General features: G+C 38.9%; 1 protein-coding gene across 4 annotated transcripts in view; it reads left to right on the top strand.

Moving 5' to 3' along the window:
* Positions 1-6,641: 6,641 nt before the first annotated feature.
* The window catches only part of Tspan6 (tetraspanin 6), a 128,647-nt gene continuing 111,247 nt past the window's right edge, over positions 6,642-24,041 (top strand). For 2 of the 4 annotated variants that reach the window (XM_070040090.1, XM_070040091.1), the window contains exons 1-6: positions 6,642-6,854; positions 7,714-7,902; positions 8,193-8,267; positions 9,331-9,429; positions 9,775-9,909; positions 10,443-10,526. In XM_070040090.1, the coding sequence (XP_069896191.1) occupies positions 6,768-6,854; positions 7,714-7,902; positions 8,193-8,267; positions 9,331-9,429; positions 9,775-9,909; positions 10,443-10,526 (669 nt within the window). In that variant the 5' untranslated portion in view covers positions 6,642-6,767. Of the gene's footprint in view, positions 6,855-7,713; positions 7,903-8,192; positions 8,268-9,330; positions 9,430-9,774; positions 9,910-10,442; positions 10,527-12,145; positions 12,253-12,968; positions 13,140-24,041 lie in introns of those variants that run through there. The other 2 variants (XM_070040089.1, XM_070040092.1) reach the window with 2 other exon arrangements.

Consider the following 24,041-nt stretch of genomic DNA (forward strand, 5'->3'; position numbering starts at 1 on the left):
TCCTTTCTTCTTTCTTTCTTTCTTTCTTTCTTTCTTTCTTTCTTTCTTTCTTTCTTTCTTTCTTTCTTTCTTTCTTTCTTTCTTTCTTTCTTTCTTTCTTTCTTTCTTTCTTTCTTTCCCTGGGCCCTCAGCTCTTCAGCTCAAGGCAAGTGCTCTACCACTTGAGCCACAGTGTCACTTCTGGTTTTCTGGTGGTTTAAGTGAAGTAAGCCAGGCCCAAAGAAGCATAGGTTCCATGGTTTCCCTTATTTGCAATATCTAGTATAGGTATGAGTCAAGCAGAAAAGGTCATATAATGTGATGTTAGGAAAATGAACCCTTAAATATGTATTTTAATGTTTTCGTTTCTTTCATGCATGTGTTTCTAACGCATTTATAAGATTATTTCTTTGTTGCTTTGTATGTCCCTCCCCCACAGTGTAACCCCCGCTTTCACTATATTTGATGTCAGTATAACATGTGGAGGACATGGGGACAAACAAGTCGTTTAAGGATTCAGGTGGACCTGTTGCAACAATGAGAAGTACAAAATGTCATGTCAAAACCAGCTTTACAATGTCGGTGTGGGGGGGGAGGGGGGTATAATTGGGTGGGGGGAGGGGGGAGGCTGGGAAGGGAGGTGAAGGGTAAACAAAGGAGGAGGCTGCAATGCTTGGTAAGAAATGTATGCATTATCCTGCCCATGTAATTGTAGCCCCTCTATACTGTATGTTCTCAAATAAAATAAAATAAAATTAAAAAAAAAAAAAAAGAATCTCACGGACTTTCCTGCCTGGGCTGGCTTTGAACTGTTATCCTCAGATCTCAGCCTCCTGAGTAGCTAGGATTACAGGTGTGAGTTACCAGCACCTGGCTTGTCTTACTGGTTTCTGAGATACACAATAAGAAAGTTACATGGGATTATGTTGCAGATTCATTTAATTTCCTTGTTTATGACTGTCCAGTGCTGGTATGGGTTAGAAATTGAACTTTTGTTTATTCTTTCAGGGTAATACTATGCTGTTACCTCCTACAGACTAGCTATGGCCTTCATGAGCAGTGAGCTACACAGGGATTGGTTGAGCACCAATGAGGGCATCAATTGAGCATTATGTGTTAGGGTGCTCAAGGGAATTTAAAATAAGCAGGTGTAGGGACCCTGTCTCATTAGCTCTTCAGTAGTTTCTGAATAGATGTAGAATAGGTAAGTAGAAAGGCAAAGTAGGTACTGAATTCATGTAAGGATATGGTCAGTCTAGGAGCACTGATGGAAGAGAAGGAGGTGGGGTGGGAATAATCATATCTACCTGGTGTTGAGTTGAATAGTTACATTGAACAGTGAGAAATAGATTGGAATTGTGTTGGAAGAGTTATCAGAAATAGGAAAAGGGATTCTGTTAGAGTAGTTCTGAGGAAATGTGAGCTTTTATTTCCTTTCTGTTGGGTGGTGTCTGCCAAAAACCATTTCAACCTAACTTTGAAGGTTACAGGAAGTTAATATGACCAGGACATGGGTATCTATTAAATATTTATTCTAAAACAGGGTAAGTACTTTAAGGAAAGTATTTCTCTACATTTTTGTTGTCCAATATATTTCTTTTGTACTCTGTACAGGGGCAGATTAGGACACAAAAGCACAATGTTTGAACTCTTCACCTTGATTCTGGAAACAGGCAGGTTTACTTTCTAGTTGACTGAACTATCAAAATAAAAGTAAAAGTAAATTCAACATAAACAGCCATGAGTGGGGCTAATGTGGAGAGCCCCTCTTTTTTTTGTTTTTACTAAATATCTGAGCAATATCAATCTTTGCTGGGGTTATTCCAAGTCAACCTAACTATTTGCACAACAGCAGCCATATTTCATAACAAGAAGTATCCTGTTTCTGATGAAGGAAACAGGAATAAGTTAGGCTTCCTACTTAGTAAGTCAATTTTTAAACCTTCATCCATAAAATGAGGGCAGTAGTGGTTATGATCCCATAATAGGTGCTTAGCAACAGATTGCTACTAGGCCAGTACTTGTGCTAAGCCCCTGACCCCATAAACCCTAAGAGTGATTTGTATTCAGCCAGTGCTAATGATTAGTCATTCTTAGTACTTTAAAGAATAAATTTATAGCCAGGTGCAAGTGACTCACACATGTAATCCTAGCTACTTTCAGGAGGCTGAGATCTGATTATTGTGGTTTGAAGCCAGGCTAGGCAGAAAAGTCTGTGAGACTCTTATCTCCAATTAACCACCAAGAAGCCAGAAGTAGAGCTGTGGGTCAAGTGGTAAGGTGTTAGCCTCGAGTGATAAAGCTGAGACAACATACAGGCCCTGAGTTCAAGTTTAGGACTGGCAAAAAAAGAAGAAAATAATCTTGTGGTCTAAGGAAACATTTGTTAAATTATCAGACATGGGATTTGATGTTCTTTTGGCTTAGATTTGTACCCAGAACCAGGCCTAGATATCAACTAGATTGGATTTCTGGGTTTGGTAGCATGGCAGGAGAGGATGTTAGGGTCTGAGCAACAGCAATCGTTGCTCAGGGTATTTCAAGACAAGATAACTGTTTGCACCATATTTCTTCTTAGAATGGGCCTTGTTTCCGATGAAGGCATCAGAAGTAGGCTGGACTTAGTCCTAAGTAAGTTACTTAACTTACTTAACCCATAAACCTTCATTGTAACTTGAGGATAGTCTTAGTTGTGACCTTATAACAAGAACTTAGCAACAGTGGCATGGCAGGGGTAAGCGGGTGTAGCAGGGCGGGAGGCAGTGGTGCATGTAAACTGTTGTGGCCATAGGAATATTAATTTCCCTGTCAGACTTCGGTTTAATTTGGCACTGACTGTTGTTCAAACAAAGCAGTGTTGTGAGTGGAGAGGAAGGGAGAGGAGAAAAGTCAACACATTCTTGGAAATAAAATGTGGCTTTTGCATTAGCTTTTTTTTTTTTTTTTTGCTTCAGCCACACAAATATTTTATTGCTCTAAGGCTCACAATGAAAATCCCTTCCAGGATAAGGTACAGATGAAGCTTCAGAGAAAATTTTCTGAGTTAGACAAGGACTATTTTCCTTGATACTTTTTTTTTTTTTGGTCGGTCGTGGGGCTTGAACTCTGGGCCTGGGCGCTGTCCCTCAGCTCTTCAGCTCAAGGCGAGCGCTCTACCACTTGAGCTACAGCGCCACTTCCGGTTTTCTGGTGGTTTATTGGAGATAGGAGTCTCACGGTCTCTCCTGCCCGGGCTGGCTTTGAACCGCGATCCTCAGATCTCAGCCTCCTGAGTAGCTAGGATTACAGGCGTGAGCCACCAGTGCCCGGCTCTCCTTGATACTTTTTAATGGGCCCTTTAGATAGGATCATTTAGCTTTTTCCCATTTTGCATATGCTGAGAGTTCCCCCTCTGCCCAGCCTCCCTCTTGTAGCTGTTGTATAAATTGTATTTGCAGTATTTTAAAATTTGTATGTCTGTTATGTTTTCTGATTGATGACTGTCTTAAGGTGTTTAATGAACGATATAATGTATATGAGCTTAAATCATATGCATTCTTTCCATGTATTTATGTGTTAGGACTTTCTCACTTGAGGGTAAAAACTGAGTAGAAAGCCTGGCAACACAATAATTCATTCTTTAATAGTTACTTCCTTAGACCTTAGACGTCTGGCAGGATGTTATAGGAACTAATCCTAGGTCAATATTCAAAGCACAGGGAAACTCTGTGTGATCCTATCAATGGAATTTTCCTGTTTGCTGGTTCTGTGGTATATGTTTAAAGCAAAGATTCAAGCAGAAAAGTTTGTGCTTTTACACCAATGTCACAAAAACAGGATTTTTTGCAACAACAAGATAGTAATGGCTTCTTGTGATGGTAAGCTGTGTTAACAATGATGAGATGGATTAGATAGAGAACTGATTCTGCCATCTAACCTTGTTCTATAGACATGGCATGCACTTGTGTGACACTCAAGTTTGTCCCAAAGCATTTACCCTTCAGAAGAGACATCCAGACCTTAATACACATTTTGTTCACAAAATACTGAAAGAACCTACATATATGATTCAAGAAAGCAAAATTCTGTATTTTGCTTTGTCACCTTAAAAACTATGTATAATGTTCAATTATAAAACTTTAATGCTAGTTCTCACTGTGTGGATAATGGAACGCAAAAATCTAGACTATTCATGTTCAGATTTCCTATGGGGAACAATTTTTCCATATAAGGATATATATGTGTGTTTGTATATATACATATATATATGAAACAGGAAGGCCTGTCACAACTTACATTTGAGGTTTCATGCCCAACAAGAGTCTCTATTGTTTCCTCTCTGATTATTCCTTTCCATTTCTAGAAAAATAAATTCTAGGGACTGAATGTAATGTCCCTAAATAAAAAAGGGAAACCAGATGCCTATACTACTTCATTAATTCAGTTGTATTTAAATCATTTTATAAGTATGTGTTGAACCTGAGAAAAAGAAATTTCTACCCTGAGATTCTCATGAGAAGTAAATGACCTATTTACATACATTTTGGGCAATTTGAATGGATCATTGGGTCATTCTTTATGGATAAAAAGTGCCACAAATCATGAAATAGAGGAGGACTATAAGCTAATTTCTTATTCTTATTCTCCTTATGTCTATTATGAAATGCAGATTTATCCCCATTTTAAAGACTGAGCTAACTTTAAATATCCTCCTATGCTCTCCTGACTTGCATGATCCAAAATTTCTAGACTTTTTGGCTCTCTGGAGAGTTTTCTTTCTTTACATTTAATCATTTCTGAAGTCAGGCCAAAACAAAAAGAACCTCAATTCTTGTCTTACCAATGTTGAGAATGGGAAGTGTGTCTATTTTTAAATTACAACCATTAAGGTTGACTCATGACTGCCTCTGGACCTGGGAAAACAGATAGTCTGGTAATTGATTCTCATCCTGTAGGTAGTTTAATGTGGTAGGAACAAAACATAGTGTCAAGTTCTAGGAAGTTCTGAATAATTGGAAGAATTTCTTTAAGGAGAGGTAGCTTGTATAATAGAGGAGGCACCTGGAGCATGAGAATCTTTAGTATTGGCTTTTTTTTTTATTGGCGTTGTGACTTTAGATAACTTCTCAGATAATTCTTAGTATAGAAAAATCAGCTGACTAGAATATACAGTATCTTTTATTTTTAGTATCTAAGATAGTATCACCTTTAGTAGGCATTCTCTGTGGAGCCCTCCATTTTTATGTGTTTACGTGTATTGGGTGAATTTATATTTCTCTATCTTTCCAATTACTTAGGGAGGAAGAGAGAAGGATAGTGGAGTTTTGCAAAATCCTGAAATTCTAAAATTCATAATTATCTTAAATATCTAGCTTTGGAATTCTTTTTAACAAGTAATTATTTCCTTCCATCCATTCTTTTCCGTTCTCCTAATCCCATTAAAAAAAACAATGTTCAAATATGGAAAAGCGCAAAACAAGTGAGAAAAAATCAGCCTAATTCCGCCACTCAGGCAAATTTCCGTTTTCATTTCAGCATTTCCTTTGCAAATCCAATTTGCTTCTCCTTGGAAACATGTTCTTAGCACATTTCTAATTTTTTTTATTGGTTCTCTCTTTTATTCCATTTACTTGCTTTTGTTTGTCTTTTGTGGTGAATGCATTCTTTTTATTTATTTATTTTATTGTGAAAATACTGTACAGAGGGGATACAATTACATGGGCAAGATAATGAGTACATTTCTTTTTTTGGGGGGGGGGTCCGGTCGTGGGACCTGAACTCTGGGCTTGGGCGCTGTCCCTCAGCTTTTCAGCTCAAGGCTAGCACTCTACCATTTGAGCCACAGCACCACTTCCGGCTTTTTCTTTTTGCTTATGTGGTGCTGAGGAATCGAACTCAGGGCCTCAGGCATGCAAGGCAAGCGCTCTACCACTGAGCCACCTTCCCAGCCATTGGAATTTCTTTTTTATTTTTATTTTTTAGGTCGGTCGTGGGGCTTGAACTCTGGGCCTGGGCGCTGTCCCTCACCTCTTCAGCTCAAGGCAAGCGCTCTTCCACTTGAGCTACAGCGCCATTTGAGTACATTTCTTATCAAGCATTGTTGCCTCCTTCTTTGTTTCCCCTTCCCAACCTTCCCATCCCCTCCTACTCCCCCCCCAAAGCTGTAAAGTTCATTTTCGACATAACGACTTGTACACCTCATTGTTGCAATGGGTCCACCTGTATCCCTATTTAAACAATTTGTTTTCTCCCTTCCCCTCCACAAATTATACCAACATCAAATACAGTGAAAGCAGTTTTTTCCCCACATTTTTTCCCCTTCCTTCTAGGATATCAGAGGCCCTGGAGGCAGAATCTCAGTGCAATGCAGTGTTTAGTGACAGAAACAACATGATACAAGTTTTAATCCTGCCTATGTAATTGTAACCCCTCTGTACAATATGTTCACAAATAAAATAAAATAAAATAAAATAAAATAAAAAAGTTTTAAGCACTAGAAGGAGTTAGGGTTAGGAAAGATCAGGAGAAAAAGAGAAGACAACTTCACTTAAATGGAAATATGAAATGTACGAAACTAGAACTTTATATTTAGTTTTCAGTTGCCTTCGGTAGGGGGCGCTCGGAAATTGCCGCCACTTTCCGGCAGCCAGCAGGCCTTTTACCCTCTAGAAAATCGTACTGTGTTTCCGGCTCTTCTCAGTTGCAGACACTCGTAAATTCTCGGCAGTTTCCGGGAAAACTCGGGGAATTCGTGTGTTGGTGGCGGTGTTCGATCGCTGAGTTGTGTGGTGCAGGGTCTCCAGCTAGTCATGGCGTCCCCGTCTAGGAGACTTCAGACTAAACCAGTCATTACTTGCTTTAAGAGCGTCCTCTTGATCTACACTTTCATCTTTTGGGTGAGAGACTGAGATGGCTGGGAATCCTGGGATTAGGTGGTGGGTGTGACCGCGAGCGGAGGGAACTCGGATCCGGAGGGGGCTGGGATTGGGGTGGAGGCACTCCTCGGACCCCAGCCCTAGCGTATCTGGTGTCTAAGCCTGGAAGTCAGGCATCGAACTGGGGTCCGAGTGCGGACAGTGGTAGCGTATAGGTTGAACTGGGGAGCCCAGATGGCCCAGGCATTTGAGTTTTTTTGCCTGGAAATGGAGTTAAGGTCCCGAACACACAAGGTTGTTCGTTCCTGACCCATTGGAGCACCGAGGCTTGCTTGTCTCCTTTGAGAGCTCACTTGCATAATAGTGTCTTTCTTTTCACTGCTTCCTAAGAGGGGAGTGTTTCCCAGGTAAGAATGGTATGGCTCCACTCCCGCGAATCTATCCTTGGGTTGGCTTTTGTGTACTATTCCTTTGTAGCCAGTGTTCATCCTTAATTGAGGGTGGGGGATGGGGGAAGTCTGGAACTGGGAAACAATGTTTTCCTCCTGGAAGATTTCTTTTCCTTGAGAAGGAGTAAATATTTGAGAAGTTTGATCCCTCAAGCAAATAAGATAAAGGCCTGTGTTTACACAATAAAACAGATTTAAAGAATTTTGATAAGCGTTGTACTCACCCCAGGTTTGTGTACTGAGCCTCCTCCTACCCTCTCCCATCCTTCTATTCTATCTGCCTTGTCTTAGCCACAGCCCCGTAGAAAACAGACTGCAAGATTAATCCTTTTGTCCGTTTAATTTTAAATACTTCCTGGTGTGTGACTTGAAGATGCTAGTGTATTTGTACAGTTGCCTAACTATTTCTATTTTCTTGATTTCTCACGTAGATCACTGGCGTTATCCTCCTTGCCGTTGGTATTTGGGGCAAGGTGAGCCTGGAAAATTATTTTTCCCTCTTAAATGAGAAAGCCACCAATGTCCCCTTCGTGCTTATTGGCACTGGCACTGTTATCATACTTTTGGGGACCTTCGGTTGTTTTGCTACCTGCCGTGCTTCTGCATGGATGCTGAAACTGGTGAGTCCTTGCTTATCTTAGAATATTCTTGGATTTCTTAAGAAAGTCTCCTGTATTGTAGGCTTTGTTTCTTGCAACTGGCTGTAGCCCTTTAGAATTTTTCTTGTCCCGTATGAAAACTTAGCTGCCAGATCCTATTTTCAAAGTAGATATTTTTGAATTGTTTTCCATGCCCTTTTCGAGAAAAATATGCTGAACTGATCAAGCAGAACCTTATCTCCCCTTTGGCTCCGTTTGCAGCTGTGCTAGATTTTATTTGTGCTGACTTGGACTTTCTTTTCCCCCCACAGTATGCTATGTTTCTGACTCTCATATTTTTGGTGGAGTTAGTTGCTGCCATAGTAGGATTTGTTTTCAGACATGAGGTAAGCCTTGTTATGGAGCTTAATATGTTACAACTTATCCTCTCAAATAAAAATAGATTGAGTAACAGTTAGACTTTCAATAGTTATATAAATCACTTAACAGCATTTAAAGCTTAGTTTTTGATCTGTATGGGACAATAGTGACTTTCTAATAAAAATGATGTGCCACTTTTTTTATTTTTTTTGCCAGTCATGGTGCCTGAACTCTGGGCCTGGGCACTGTCCCTCAGCTCTTCAGCTCAAGGCTAGTGCTCTACCACTTGAGCCACAGCACCACTTTCAGCTTTTTCTGCTTATGTGGTGCTGAGGAATCGAACCCAGGGCCTCATGCGTGCAAGGCAAGCACTCTACCACTGAGCCACCTTCCCAGCCCCATGATGTGCCACTTTTAATAGAAACGAAAAATTTACAAATTTGTAGACCAAATTTGTAATCACTAGAGGAAAATTTAAACATAGCCATACGTTTCCACTGATCACTTTGCGTGAAAGTACATATTCAACTGGAATAGTACAATTTATAACTTCACTAATAGAGTAAAAAGTTTGTAACACAAAATTCATACCTTCTTAAAGCTAGACATGTCGAAAAAACCATATCCTTAATGTAAACCATTGATAGCTTAATGTTGATATGTTAAAATCATACTGAAATCAAGTAAATCTGTGGTGGTTATGAAGTTATTCAGTGAGTAGTGAATGCTTTTACTGTGTTTTATGAATTATTAGTGTAATGTCCAAACGTAGGGTTTTAGATCTTAATTTCATAGGCACCAAATATGTACAAAGTGGAGAAAGATTTGGAAGGTGAGGGGTGAAATATGCAGTACAAAGCTGACACTTGGGTAAATGGTCTATAGTACTTTGAAAGTATACTAGTTGTTACATTAAATTACAATGTTTTAGTTTCCTCAACTAAGTATATCCCTTAAAAGTCAAGATTGGACCATGGAAGTTAATTATCAGAGATATAACCAGGTTCACATTGAAGAATTTCTTTAATCTAAAACCCAAAGGAACTTTGTAGAACATTTGTTTACTGACATTGTACTTCTTTGTTATAGATTAAGAACAGCTTTAAAAGCAATTATGAGAAAGCTTTGAAGTCTTACAACTTGACAGGAGACTATAGAAGTGAAGCAGTAGACAAGATCCAAAACACGGTAAGTGGTCAGAGGCAGTATCTCCCTATTGACCTCAGAGGAAAGAGAGAGCTAGACTACTAGATGTTGTCCCCATATACAGGAAAGAAGTATGTGATGATACTGACATATTTGCATCCTCATGTGTTCCTGTTCTCTTCCCTCCCTACTTGCATCATAGACAAATACCGTTAATGCTAACTATAACAGGAAATGTAAGGTCATTCCAAAGCTGTCATATTTCATATCTCCTCATTGAATGCATTATTCTTTTGAGCACAGTTTGCAATAGGTGATTATGTTAGATTAAATGTTTGGCTATAAAGTTGTATTTTGAACTCTAAATGCTTTTGTTGGCTTTTTCAGTTACATTGCTGCGGTGTCACCAACTATAGGGATTGGAAAGATAGTGATTATTACACAGAAATAGGATTTCCCAAGAGTTGCTGTAGAATTGAAGACTGTTCTCCACTAAAGGATGCAAATCAAGTAAACCATGAAGTAAGGAGACTTTTAGGATTCTCTATTTGATAACCTTTGAGGACTTGACTGAATATAAAGTTGTCTTTATTTAATTTTTACTCACGTTAATTTTACTCACATAATCTGAAGTAGGCAGAATAAGTAGAACTTGATTTCACACAACTAGCAAGTAGCACATTCAAATGCATGCTCCAAAAGGTGGAAAGACTGGGGATTGAGAACCTATGAAAAAGGATAGATTTCATTGGGGGGGAGGGACGGGGGGGGGGATGGAAGGGGTGGGTTATGGGAAGGGATGGGAAGGGGAAACAAAGGAGGAGGCAACAATGCTTGATAAGAAATGTACTCGTTATCTTGCCCACGTAATGGTAACCCCTCTGTACGGTATTTTCACAATATAAATAAATAAATAAAAAAGAAAAAGGGTAGATTTCAGTAAATAACAATCAAATGCTAAAACTCATCTTTTTGTGAAGGTGTATGATCAAAGTATTTATTACTGTAAAGAAAACCACTGATTGCTTGTGTTGTATGTTTTCCGCTCCCACCAGGGCTGTTTTATAAAAGTGATGACGATTATAGAATCGGAAATGGGAGTTGTAGCTGGAATTTCTTTCGGAGTAGCTTGCTTTCAAGTAAGTCCGTCTTGTTCATTCCTTTGGTAGGTGTAAACTGGAAAGGTTTCACTTTAAGGCCTGAGGCTTTGTTCTGGCGCCGGGATAGTGAGGGCAGTGTAAGTAGTCATAGTTTCACAAAGCTCCCGGTTACCAGTCACAGTATAGAAGTGGAGTGATTGGACTTAATGGGTTGATTTGTTATTATTTAGATTTTCCTTTAAGAGAAAATATCTTTCATCTTATGTTTTCAACAATTACACAGTGCTCTGAATTTCAGTTTCTGTTGTCATGGTTAGTCATAGCTTAAAAAGGCACAACTTAGAATTAACTCCTAAAAGTGATGTCTTTCTTTTCTTTATTCAGTGCTGGGAATCAAACCCAGGGCCTCATGAATGTTTGGCAAGCCCTCTAAGACTGCCATACCCCCTTCCCTGCCTAGTAAATGTGTTTTAAGTGGTTAACTGTGGAATCCAGTAATCCTGTATTTAAACAAAACATTAGATAGAAACCTTGATATTTTTCTGAAATTAGTCAGATTTCTAAAACATTATATAGCTGCAGCTAGCTGGTGATTTGCATGTACTTTCAAACGTATTAAAATTTAAATGATACAGTCTCTCATCCCACTGTTACTGTAGTGTGAAAACTGTGTCACTAAGTGGTTTTTTAGAGCATGTTATTTTATATTCAATATTATAGAAAGAAGACTGTACAAAGATAACCTTGCAAACTACTTTATGTAGTTATTTTCATTTGTACTAATATAATAGCCACTAGTCCCCTTTGAAAAGTTATAAATATTAAATATAATCACAAGGTTCTTGGGAATCTGAGAATGGGAGGATTAAAGTTGAAGACCGGCTTGGTCAGAGAAAATTTTAACTATTCCTTTTCAACCCATAGCTGAGAACTGTATGTATCTCTCATCCAAACTATATGAGAGGCTAAGATTAGGAGGATTGTTATGCCTGGCCAGCGTGGGTGAAACATCTGTGTGTATGGAATGGAAGCTGGATGTGGTAGTGCCTGCCTGTGAAACTAGTGACAACTGGAATTCTAAAAGTAGGGGGAGGATTGTGGCTCAGAAAGAAGGCAAGACACTGTCCTAAAAATAACTAGTGGAAAAATATTGCAACAGCTCAGCAAGTATAAGCCCTGAGTTCTAACAACTACTATTGTGAAAAAAGGAAAAAAAGAGAACCTTTGTTGCACTAGTCCCATCTGAAGTACTTAGCATCCATATGAGACTAATGACTATTGGACAGCACAGGCATTCTAGAGCATTCGCATAATTATTACACTGCTTTCCACTGTACTCATAGATGGAAGTTTTATTCGATAAGATGCTTATTCTGAGCCAAGTGTTATATTTCATAGTAACTTAGGGTTTGTCCAAAACTCATGACTCCTGATTTTTTATTTCATATTACTTGTGAAGTTCTTAGTCACCATAGTAGTAAAACTTGTATCCTTGGAATTAATCTACTGCTGAACTAGTGTACTGGTACAGAATGTGAAACATCTAGAAACACTCAAGGAAGGAAATTAATGAATTACAACTGATAGAATACATGTATATTCTGAGGTCTTCAAGTGATTTTTTGGTGTGTTTAATTTTGTTACTATTTTCTTTCCAGCTAATTGGAATTTTTCTGGCTTACTACCTTTCTCGTGCCATAACAGATAACCAGTATGAAATAGTGTAATAAGAATTCAGATGGGTTAATTCCTTTTCGACTTAAAGGTGTGTTCATTTTGGTTAATATTGATATTTAATCCACCCTGTGTCTGTATGTGTTATAGTCTGATCTAGAACCATATTAAAATCTTGCTGGTGTTGTATAAGTACCAGAAAGGAATAACTTAGCTTGTCTATGCTTAGCTTGTCTGAGTTTCCCTGATTTATACACATCAACCTAAAGATCTTAAGCGGTCCCATTTCTCATGTGTTTTGAGTTAGAGTGAAGAGAAATGGAATGGTCTTTGTCTATGAGGTTTTCTGGAAAATATGTACACTCTGTTCTTGACCAATATTGGGATTTCCCTTAGCCTTTCCTTAGTTTCATTTGCTATAGTTGTGGGGGGACCTCTGGAGATTAAACCCAAAACTTTAAGCATGCTAAGCAAGAACTGCACCTCATGAGTTACATACAAAGTCATTCACCACAGTCTTAATCAGTATTTGAGAATGTTGCTTTCTTGGTTGAATGATGTTTTTATTAGACCATTTTATTTATAAATTCATCTTGGCTAACGAAGAACCTGATTTGGGGGAAATAGTAAACTATGATGAGAACCATAGTTTGAACTAATCTCTAGAGCATTTTCGTATTTTCATTGTTGGACTGACTGGGAATATATGGGAAGATCTTCATTAGTGAGAACAGATTAGAATGTAGGCAAAGACATGAACATATAGAAATTTAAGGAACAAGTAAATTAACTTTTTTTTAATTTTAGGATACTTGAGTTCTCCCTAAGTGAATTATAAAATTACCTGGCTGAAAGAGATTACGACTGCAAGCAAGATATTTGTTCACGTGTTTTAAGTCTACCTTTGTCCTATTCATGTTAGAGCATTGAAAACTTGTATCTCTCTGAAACTGAGTTAGTAAATTGTAAAGGAGATAATGCAGTGTTTCTCTTGACTTTATTTTTTCTCAACAAGCCTTTGAAAAGTGCTGTGCTTTTGCTAGTTTGTTATTGATAGAAATTTAAATCTTTCTGAATTTGCTGTTGATATAGTATAATAGAAAATTGGCCTTTCTGAACTAGCCTCTTACCAGACAAGATTATCTGGTTTGAATGTATAATTTGCATCAAGAAGGGAAAATGTTCATTATTGTCTGTTCTGCTGACAAGTAGAGAGTCACATAGTGTAATTCAATTCTAGCTAGTCATTGGATGGAGCCTATCACGGGAGTCCTGGGTGGTGGTAGCACTGTAAAGCTTTGGGTCTAAAGCACTGAGACTAAAGGAATTACCAATGTTCTGTGACACATCATGTGTCACTATGTAATTTACAATTCTTTGCCTCCAAACTAAGTATTGATGCTGATATTTTTTCCCTATTGTTTGAACGGTTCATATGGCTGCTTTAAAAGTGTTAGAATCACTGCCTTTTCCTCAGAAATTTAATAGAGCTTATTTTCTTCAACTAGAATTTACTTACCAGGTTGCTATGATTTAATTGTCAATATTAAGGTCAATGTTAGTTGTAGTTTTGTGTCGTTGATTAATAAATCTTTTACACAATCAATACTGTTTCCCTCTAAAAGAATTTTTAAGTTTTAGAAAATCTGTGGGATGGGTACTTTCCACTGAGTAAGTGAGATTGCTCATTTGTATTTGAAATCCAGTTTATACCCCTCAGAAAATACAGGCTGAATTATTTACCATAGCTAAGATATGGAACCAACCCAGATGCCCCTCAGTAGATGAATGGGATCAAGAAAATGTGGTATATATAATGGAACTCTATGCCTCCATCAGAAAGAATGACATTGCCCCATTTGTTAGGAAATGGAAAAACTTGGAAAAAATTATATTAAGTGAAGTAAGCCAGGCCCAAAGAAACATAGGTCCCATGGTTTCCCTTATTTGTAATATCTAGTATATGTATGAGTCAAGCGGAAAAGGTCAGATAATGTGATGTCAGGAAAATGAACCCTTAGATGTGTATTTTAATGTTTTTTTCTTTCATGCATGTGTTTATAACGCATTTATAAGATTATCTCTTTGTTGCTTTGTATGTCCCTCCCCCACAGTATAACCCCTGCTTTCACTATATTTGATGTCAGTATAACTTGTGGAGGAGATGGGGAAAAACCAGTTGTTTAAGGATACAGGTGGACCTGTTGCAACAATGAGAAGTACAAGTTGTCATGTCCAAAACGAGCTTTACAATGTCGGTGCGGGGGGGGGGGGGCAAGGGGGGGGAAGGAGAAGGATTGGGATGGGGGGAGGGGGGAGGCTGGGAAGGGATGTGAAGGGTAAACAAAGGAGGAGGCTGCAATGCTTGGTAAGAAATGTACGCATTATCCTGCCCATGTAATTGTAACTCCTCTGTACAGTATGTTCACAAATAAAATAAAATTAAATTAAAAAAAAAAAGAAAATACAGGCTGAGGCCCTAAGTCTCATTAAAGAGATGACCCTGTTTAAATTACTATTTCCTGCCAGGTGCCAGTGGCTCACAGCTGTAATCCTAGCTACTCAGGAGGCTGAGATCTGAGGAGCACAGTTCAAAGCCAGCCTGAGCAGGAAAGTCTTTGAGACTCTTATCTCTAACCACCAGAAAACCAGAAGTGGCACTGTGGCTCAAGTGGTAGAGTATTTACCTTGAGCTGAAGAGCTCAGGAACAGTGTCTAAGCCCAGAGTTCAAGTCCCACAACCAGCAAAAGAAAACATCCAAAAAACCCCAACCATTTCCTGTAATAAAATCACATTTCAGGTGGCTAAATTAGAATATGCTTAGCATTCTCCTAGGAATCAGACTTTTGATCACATAGTTTACAATAAAACAACACCAGGTTCTGATGGCTCACATCTGTAATATTAGTTACTCAAGAGTCTGAGATCTGAGTATTGTGGTTTTCCCTGGCAGAAGAGTCTTTGAGACTCTTAAATTGACCAGCAGAAAGCTACAAGTGGAGATATGGCTCAAGTGGTAGGGCCCAAGCCTTGTGCAAAAAGGCAGAGCAAAAATATGAAACCCTGAATTTAAACTTCAGTATTGGTACACAGACACACAGAAAGTCTTTTTTTTGTGGGGGGTGATCCAGTCGTGGGGCCTGAACTCTGGGCCTGGGCGCTGTCCCTCAGCTCTTCAGCTCAAGGCTAGTGCTCTACCACTTGAGCCATAGCACCACTTCTGGCTTTTTTTCTTTTTGCTTATGTGGTGCTGAGCAATCGAACCCAGGGCCTCATGCATGCAAGGCAAGCGCTCTACCACTGAGTCACCTTCCCAGCCCCAGAAAGTCTTATAAGGAAGAATAAAACCTGTGTTTTTAAGATAATATGGAAATTAATTATTAAGACGAGTTGATTTGAGAGTCATTTTCTTTGTACATCCATTAGTGAAACCTGTTTTTTTCTGTAATTGCCATATTGTACATAGTCTCTCAAATAAGTTACAAGAAGTCAATTGCCATTCTAAATAAAACACAAATACTGCTGGCTAGTTTGCACAGAGGAGGAGGAACATTAGGAGGAGGCAAGGTGGTGAGACAGGCTAATGAGGGATGAATATGATTAAAGTTCATTATATACATGTATGCAAATTATTTTGTATAATTAATATAAGTTAAATAAAATACACTAGTTAACTAGAATAATGAATTTCAGATACCTATGTTAAAATGTTTGGAGTTAACTGCTTAAACAGGATATTCTCAGGCCAATGATGTGTCTTAGAAGTAGAGTACCTAACTAGTAATCACAAGACTGAGTTCAAACCCTAGTACTACTCCCCTAAAAAGGATATTCTCTATTAGACTGTGACAGGAGTGGCTTTTGACCTGAGAGTTGTAAGAAAGCAATGAGGGAAGTTAATTGAGATTCCTGCTATTGACATTTTTCAAGAAACAAATAGTTTTCAAGCAGGCAGTTTTTGTTATGATGACCTTGAAAACCCTTTCAAGGTTTCTTTAGATTTTTTTTTTAAGATTTCCCCTCATTAGTAAAAAAAAAACTATATGGAAAGTAGAAAAAGGAAAAAGACCTCACTTCACACTTCTGAATGGGTTGGTTTGTTTCTAAGGTGGGTTTATTTTGGATGACAAATTAAAACAGCCCTTTGTATATGTATATGGGATTACAAACCTTAATTCTGAAGCTAATGGATACCCTGGTGCCACATGATTATAACTGATACAAAATAAAATTTTCTTTACTTTGCTAATTAGAATAGCTAGCTAGAGGTAGGGTCTCTGGACATAACATCTGTGCCTTTTTGTAGAGATACCTGGCAGAAGGCATCAATGTGGCAATTGAAGAGAGAAGAAATTCTCAGTGGCACAGGCCTGGACTTTAGTCTTCCAAACCAAATACCTTTGAATTTTTGTTTTAGAAAATATCATGAATTTTATCGTGTTTCAAAATATATCCATGGGGCTGGGAAGGTGGCTCAGTGGTAGAGCGCTTGCCTTGCATGCATGAGGCCCTGGGTTCGATTCCTCAGCACCACATAAGAAAAAAAAAGCCAGAAGTGGCGTTGTGACTCAAGTGGTAGAGGGTTAGCCTTGAGCTGAAGAGCTGAGGGACAGCACCCAGGCCCAGAGTTCAGGCCCCATGACCGAACCCAAAAACAAAAACACAAAAAAAAAAACAAAACAAAATATATCCATGTTTAAACTTAAAATAATTCTCTATGTTTGATGTGCCAAATGTATCCTGTGGGCTGGTTTTATTTCCAGGGAGCAGATTTCTCACTACAATGTGGCTTTTAAGTCTGCTTTGAGAAGCAGAGATCTGTAGTTATAATCTCTGAAAATGTGGTGAAATTGGTAACTTTCCATGGTCTATTCCAAGTGAGTTGTTGGGTTGGTGTTACAGGCAGCAAATATTTGTGAAAATAAATGTCTATGGTATAAAAACCATTTCTGTTTTTTCTTGTAACTCACAGAAGATTTTTTGAGAACTGCTGTTTTTACTCTCCTGTCAGAATCCAAGTTGGTGCTTTGCCAGGGATGTGGTTAAACAAATCTGTTAAATGATTAGATAAAAGGCAATAAAACTAAGGAAATTTTGGTTTCTCTGGGCTATTTTGTGTGGGCTTTTATATGTTTGTAGAAAAATCTAAGAAGATATAAATAGCATTTTTCCTTTTCCTCATAGCATACATAAAACACTTTGAGGTATGTTTATTTATTAAACTCTGCTACTCTTCTAGGCTGGCAAATCAGTTTAGAAAGGAAAACAAGCCAGGTCCTGGTGGCTCATACCTTCAATCTTAACTATGCAAGAGGCTGAGATCTGGAGGATGGCAGTTTGAAGCCAGTCTAGGGAAAGACTCCATTTCCAAGTAACAAGCAAAAATCAGGGCTGAAGGTATGGATCAAGTGGTAGAGTGACAGCAGTAAGTGCAAGGCCCTCAGTTCAACCTCAGGTACCATCCCACACAAAGAGGTAAACAAAAGGCTAATATATCATAAAAGCATATTTTAGTTGAAAAACTACAAGGGAATGAGACTCCTATTTTTAAGTCCTTGGTTTAAAACTTTGTCTAGATTGCTTGTGATTGCCATTCTGATTTAATTACAGCTTTTCTATTAGGTATCCCTACCTGTGGTTTTATGGGGTTGGATACTTGTAAGAGCACAGTAAATACTAATGAAGGAAGGAGTCTAATTATAATGGTCCTTTAACCGTCTGGTGAAAGCAAATTGTTGATTTAAACATGTCATTCTAAACAAGACACCATTTATATAATAGAAACCACTTGCTCGGTTAAAAACCACTTATCCTCAAAACCACTGCTAACTTCCTCCTGGTCAATTCACATTTTGCTACTTTTCATTCTTGAATCTTCAGCTGCATTTGATGCCACTGAATGTTTTTTTCTTATTTTATTTTACATTGGAATATCCTGATTTTTTTTCTCTTTTTCTTGCTCATACTAATTTTCTTTGCTGCGAATTTCCTTTCCCTGTGTGGCAGCCTCCAAGGGATTGTATTTGGATTTGTGCTCTTAAGTGAAGGTGTTTACTTTGAGGACTTAAATGGAAATGATAAGCAGAACTAATCTATTACTGTCAGGTCATGCACTTGAGTTGTGTTGGCTATAACAGCTTGCTTACACTCTACTGACGCTACAGTACCTGAAAGCTTAACATTCTGAACACCTAATTTTTTTTTGGTCGGTCCTGGGGCCTGAACTCTGGGCCTGGTACTGTCCCTCAGCTCTTCAGCTCAAGGCTAGCACTCTACCACTTGAGCCACAGTGCCACTTCTCGCTTTTTTTTTCTGTTTATGTGGTGCTGAGGAATCGAACCCAGGGCCTCATGCATGCAAGGCAAGCACTCTTTTATTGAGTCACCTTCCCAGTCCTGAACACCTAAAATTTTAAAGCCTCTATCCTCTGACATTTTATACATTGACATTCATTCAATGTTATCTGAGTTGGCTCCATTGCTATAGTGTGTCAGTTTATGAAAATTGGGGCACATGAGACAGCTGCTGTAAGGGGTTATTAGCACTGGCTCTTCCACATGTATTTGTCAAGTGAAAGTGGGTTCTTTGGGTAAGGTTGCTATATTTGATCATGTGGTGTTTTTACCATATACTTAAAATTTTTAATAAAAAAGTAAAATGAGTTGGAAGGGCTCCTTATTGGAACAGAAGTTTCTTAACACCTTGACTGGGAAAACAAGTGTAGTAACTACATTCTCAAAGCAAATTCTACTGACAGAGCATGAATATACACAATTGGTTCACAAGTAAGTGTCTACAGTATAGAGAACTCAATCATAACTGGAAGGTTGAGTAGCAAGGTTGTATGCAGTTAGGGTAACAGAGTCATGAGACAGCCTAAGAGATTCTGAGAGGTATGGAAATGCATGTGCTTCCTTAGCTTGAAAGTGGCACAAAGAATTTTTTTTCAGGGGCTGGGAAGGTGGCTCAGTGGTAGAGCGCTTGCCTTGCGTGCCTGAGGCCCTGGGTTAGATTCCTAAGCACCACATAAGCAAAAAGAAAAAAGACGGAAGTGGAACTGTGGATCAAGTGGTAGAGCGCTAGCCTTGAGCTGAAGAGCAGAGGGACAGCGCCCAGGCCCAGAGTTCAGGCCCCACGACCAGACCCCACCCCAAAAAAAGGATGTTTTTCCAACTCTGTTTCTTGTTCAGAGGGAAGATGAGAACTAATATTGATAGAACACTGATTCGTTACCACATTTGACTTTCCTATGTAAGGGATTAGTGCTATTCTGAACTTTCCACCTCCCCAAAAATAAGACCTAAAAATAAATTTAATAAATAACTTGTCCAAGGTCATATATCTATTATGTGGCAGATCTGGGATTTGAACTTAAATCCTCAAATCCCATGTTAACTTTGATCATATAGTGTGTGTACCATTCTCTTTTTGTATGATGCTAGAGAATGAAACCAGGGCCTTGGGCATGCTACACAAAATTTCCATCAGTGAGACATCCCTCAGCCCTGACCTTGTATCTTAATAGCTTTGAGATAGCCCACAATCAGAAGTCAAAATAAATTTTCCCCCAAATAACTTGTAATCAGTCTTTATTACATATGAAGCCTTTTTAAAAGGAAGCCCTTTGCCTAATATGCCCTTGTAATGTTTTAGTATGAATGACAATACAATAAGTTCAATGTAAGAACAAACCATCTTGCTATTACTGTACCCCACAACATATGAACAAAGGAAATTATTACAATGAGTTAGTTATAGCTTAAACATTAACCTCTATCATTTTCTTTTACATATCTTTAAACACAATCTAACGCTTCCTAACATTTATAAGCTATTTCTTATGTTAATAAAGATACTCCATAATGTTTTGTTGCATTCATAACATGTTCCCATGTGAATATATTATTAAGTTAAAAAACAATAAATAAGCAAACCTCTGCTACACAGACACAGGAGTAAGAGGCAGTCTCACTGAAGGCATAATTTCCAAACTCATGTTTCTTTTAAATAAAGCTATTTGCTTATACTCACATGCATACAGAGAATTTAATCTACTGCAGGACAGTAGCAGTTTCCCAGGCAGCTAGCTCCACTGGTGTGACCCAGGGAATCCTGGGTATTGGTAGCTAAACAGCATAGCTCAATGAAGCTCTGAATCCTGCCCCCAAACAGTTCTATCCAAGCAGAACACATATCACAGGCCCTTCTTTCATGAATTTTCCTAGCCCCCAGACTGCCTTTCTTGGCATCAACCCAATTTTGGGGCTCCCCTGGCAGGATGAAATGTTAATGGCAGTTATTTATGAAACTTGGCCTAATAACATGCCCTCAAATGGGGCTGGGAAGGTGGCTCAGTGGTAGAGCGCTTGCCTTGCATGCCTGAGGCCCTGGGTTCGATTCCTCAGCACCACATAAGCAAAAAGAAAAAAGCCGGAAGTGGTGCTGTGGCTCAAGTGGTAGAGCGCTAGCCTTGAGCTGAAGAGCTGAGGGACAGCGCCCAGGCCCAGAGTTCAGGCCCCATGACCGGACCCCAAAAAAAAAACAAAAAACAAAAACAAAAAAAAATGCCCTCAAAGAATTTGAAAAGATTCTTAAAAAATCAAGGAGTTGTCCGATATTTTCATTAATAAAACAGATGTTTATTATAAGATGAATTCAGAGATCATAGACACCTACATGCTTACTCCCCATTGTTGATTAAAGTTCCTTGTGATTCCTTCCACACATTGCCATAGACAAGGATATCTGCACATTTTTGTTTTTCCTCCTACACAGTTAAGATCACAGAGAAGAGGCAAACTCACTTGGTTCAGATCCTTCTCATTTCTACCAATTGCTGGCCATGTGCTTTGGGAAAAGAATGTCACACTGGGTTTAAAAAAATTAATAATATAGTGGAATTGAATACATTTTAGTGCATAAGCTTATTGTATATGAGTCACACATACCTACTTTTAGGTTTCCTAACATCACTGAGATCACAGGCATTATTACCACATCAAGTTTCTCTCCATGGAGACAGTCTTTTGTATTTTTTCCTTGAGCTGGCCTGGTATCATGATCTTCCCAATCTCAGCCTCTCATGTTGCTTGAGATGATAGGCATGTACCATTTCTCCCAGGTATTGGTGGAGAAAGTCTTGTGAGCTTTTCTTCCCAGGTGGAGTCTAATGATACCTCTCATTCTCAGCCCCCCAGATACCTAGGACTAGAAAGAAGCATATGCTACTGATGGTGTCTGTCTCTATCTCTGTCTCTTTATTTCTCTCAGTCTCTGTTTCTCTCTGTGGGTCTCTCTCTCCATACATGCAAACACACAATTTTCTTTGTCTGTCTCTCTATGTATAGTTACATATTTTATATACAAAAGATATGTTGTATATTTTTCTATCCTTTTACTGTGAACATATTTTGATTATTGAACGTGTGTCTCGTGTAGGGAGTATGTATTTCAGTTGTATTAATTTTTCTCCATTTTTTTTGTGTGACTCTCTTGTGTTTGAAGTGTTACTCCATTTACATATATATTTTTTGTGGGTGGGGTCCAGTCGTGGGGCCTGAACTCTGGGCCTGGGCGCTGTCCCTCAGCTCTTCAGCTCAAGGCTAGCGCTCTACCACTTGAGCCACATTGCCACTTCCGGCTTTTTTCTTTTTGCTTATGTGGTGCTTAGGAATTGAACCCAGGGCCTCATGCATGCAAGGCAAGCGCTCTACCACTAAGCCACCTTCCCAGCCCTCCATTTATATTTAATATGATTACCAATAAGGAAAGACTGGATTCTTAGTTTGCTACTTGTTTTCTGCACATAGACCATTTTGGTACCTCTTTTTCCTTTCTTCTTTTGTGATAAATATGTATTCTCTTTTCCTTCCTTTCATCAGAGATACTGGATTTTGAACTCAGGGCTTCTTCCTTGCCAGACAGGTACTCTACCACTTGAGCCATACCCCCAAATCATTTATTCTAGTTATTTTTGAGATAGAGCCTCAATTTTTGCCCAGACTGGCCTAGAACATAATCCTTCCATTTACATTTCCTGCTACATCTGGGATGATAGGTATCGACGCCATAACTAGATTTTTCTGTTGAGAAAGGGTGCCAAAACCTTTTCTTTCCTGGCCTGGCATGAAACCACAGTCTTTCATAGCTCAGCTTTCCAGGTAGGATTGCAGGTAAGTACCACTGTGTTGTGCTTAGGGACTTTTTGCCTGAACTGCCTACAAATAACAATTGTCTTGATATTTTCTTGATATTGTCTTGATATTTAGTATTACAGATATGAACCAAGAGGTATCTGGCATAAATAGGTTTTTTTTTTGTGTGTGTTGTGTTTATTATTTGTTGTCTGTCTGTCTATCTCTCTTTCTCTGTCTCTCTTTTTTTGCCAGTCCTGGAGCTTGAACTCAGGGCCTGCTGTGCTCAAGGCTAACACCCTACCACTTGAGCCACAGTGCCACTTCCAGATTTTTCTGAGTAGCTAATTGGAGATTAGAGTCTCGTGGACTTTCCTGCCTAGGCTTGATCCTTGATCCTTAGATCACAGACTCCTGAGTAGCTAGTATTACAGGCGTGAGCCATCCCAGTGCCCAGCTGTCTGTCTTTTTGTGGGTAGTACTGGTATTTGACCTCAGGGCCTTGAATTTGCTAAGCTGATACCATATTGCTGAGCTATGCCTCTAGCACTATTTTTTCATTTGTTATTGTCTACAAGAATGTGCTAGTGTGGGTTCTTTGGTGGTGATATGAACATTATGTTTCTCAATAAGATGTGAAGTTACAAAGAAGATGCGGTTTAACTTTTTTTTTTGTGGTCAGTCGTGGGCTTGAACTCTCAGCTCTACAGCGCTCTACCACTTGAGCCACAGCAACACTTCCAGCTTTCTAGTGGTTTATTGGAGATGAGTGTCTCACGGATTTACTGCCTGGGCTGGCTCTGAACCGTGATCCTCAGATCTCAGCCTCCTGAGTAGCTAGGATTATAGGAATGAGCCACCAGCACCCAGCTTTAACTTAATTTTTAAAAGGGAAGTAAAAGAGAAACAGGGAAGGAAGAAAGGGAGACATGGGAATAACAGAAAGAATAAAACCAACACATAGAATAAATAGGTGAAAATAAATATGCACTGACATTTTATGTTGGCTGAGTGAAGATAATGTCACCATATCCAGCTTCCCTTTGACCCTCCTTCCCTCCTTCCCTTCCTTTCTCTTTCACTTCCTTCCTTCCACCCTTCCTTTTGTGGTTTTGTAACAGACTTCTTGACCTGTAGCCTAGGCCTAAAAATGAGAGTAGTGCAGGCTATTCTTGAACTTATAATTCTTTTGCCTCAGCCTTCCAGATGATGGAATAACAGATGTGTGCCACTACTGCTGGCTAACTTTAGAATTTCTATTTGAATCTTTAAAAAAAGTCGATATTTGTATTGTTATGTATTTGATGAGGCATCATTTTTTTTGGGGGGGGGTCCAGTCGTGGGGCCTGAACTCTGGACCTGGGCGCTGTCCCTCAGCTCTTCAGCTCAAGGCTAAAGCTCTACCACTGGAGCCACAGTGCCACTTCCGGCTTTTTTCTTTTTGCTTATGTGGTGCTTAGGAATTGAACCCAGGGCCTCATGCATGCAAGGCAAGCGCTCTACCACTGAGCCCCCTTCCCAGCCTGAGGCATCATTTTTATACTTTAATTTTTTAGACATAGTTTACTTTAGCTCTTTGAACATATTTATAAGAGCCATTGTCCAATAAATCCAAGTCTATGGTTTGTTAGTTTCTGTGCTCTAATTTTCCCCTTGTACATGGGTCATACTTATAACTGAATTCTGGACATTTTTGATAATTTATCAACTCAGGAATCATAATCATATTTTCTTCCTCTCTGGCAC

Source organism: Dipodomys merriami, unplaced genomic scaffold, assembly GCF_024711535.1.
Source record: "Dipodomys merriami isolate MVZ:Mamm:240054 unplaced genomic scaffold, mDipMer1.0.p SCAF_3, whole genome shotgun sequence".
In the NCBI taxonomy this organism is placed as follows: Eukaryota; Metazoa; Chordata; class Mammalia; order Rodentia; family Heteromyidae; genus Dipodomys; species Dipodomys merriami.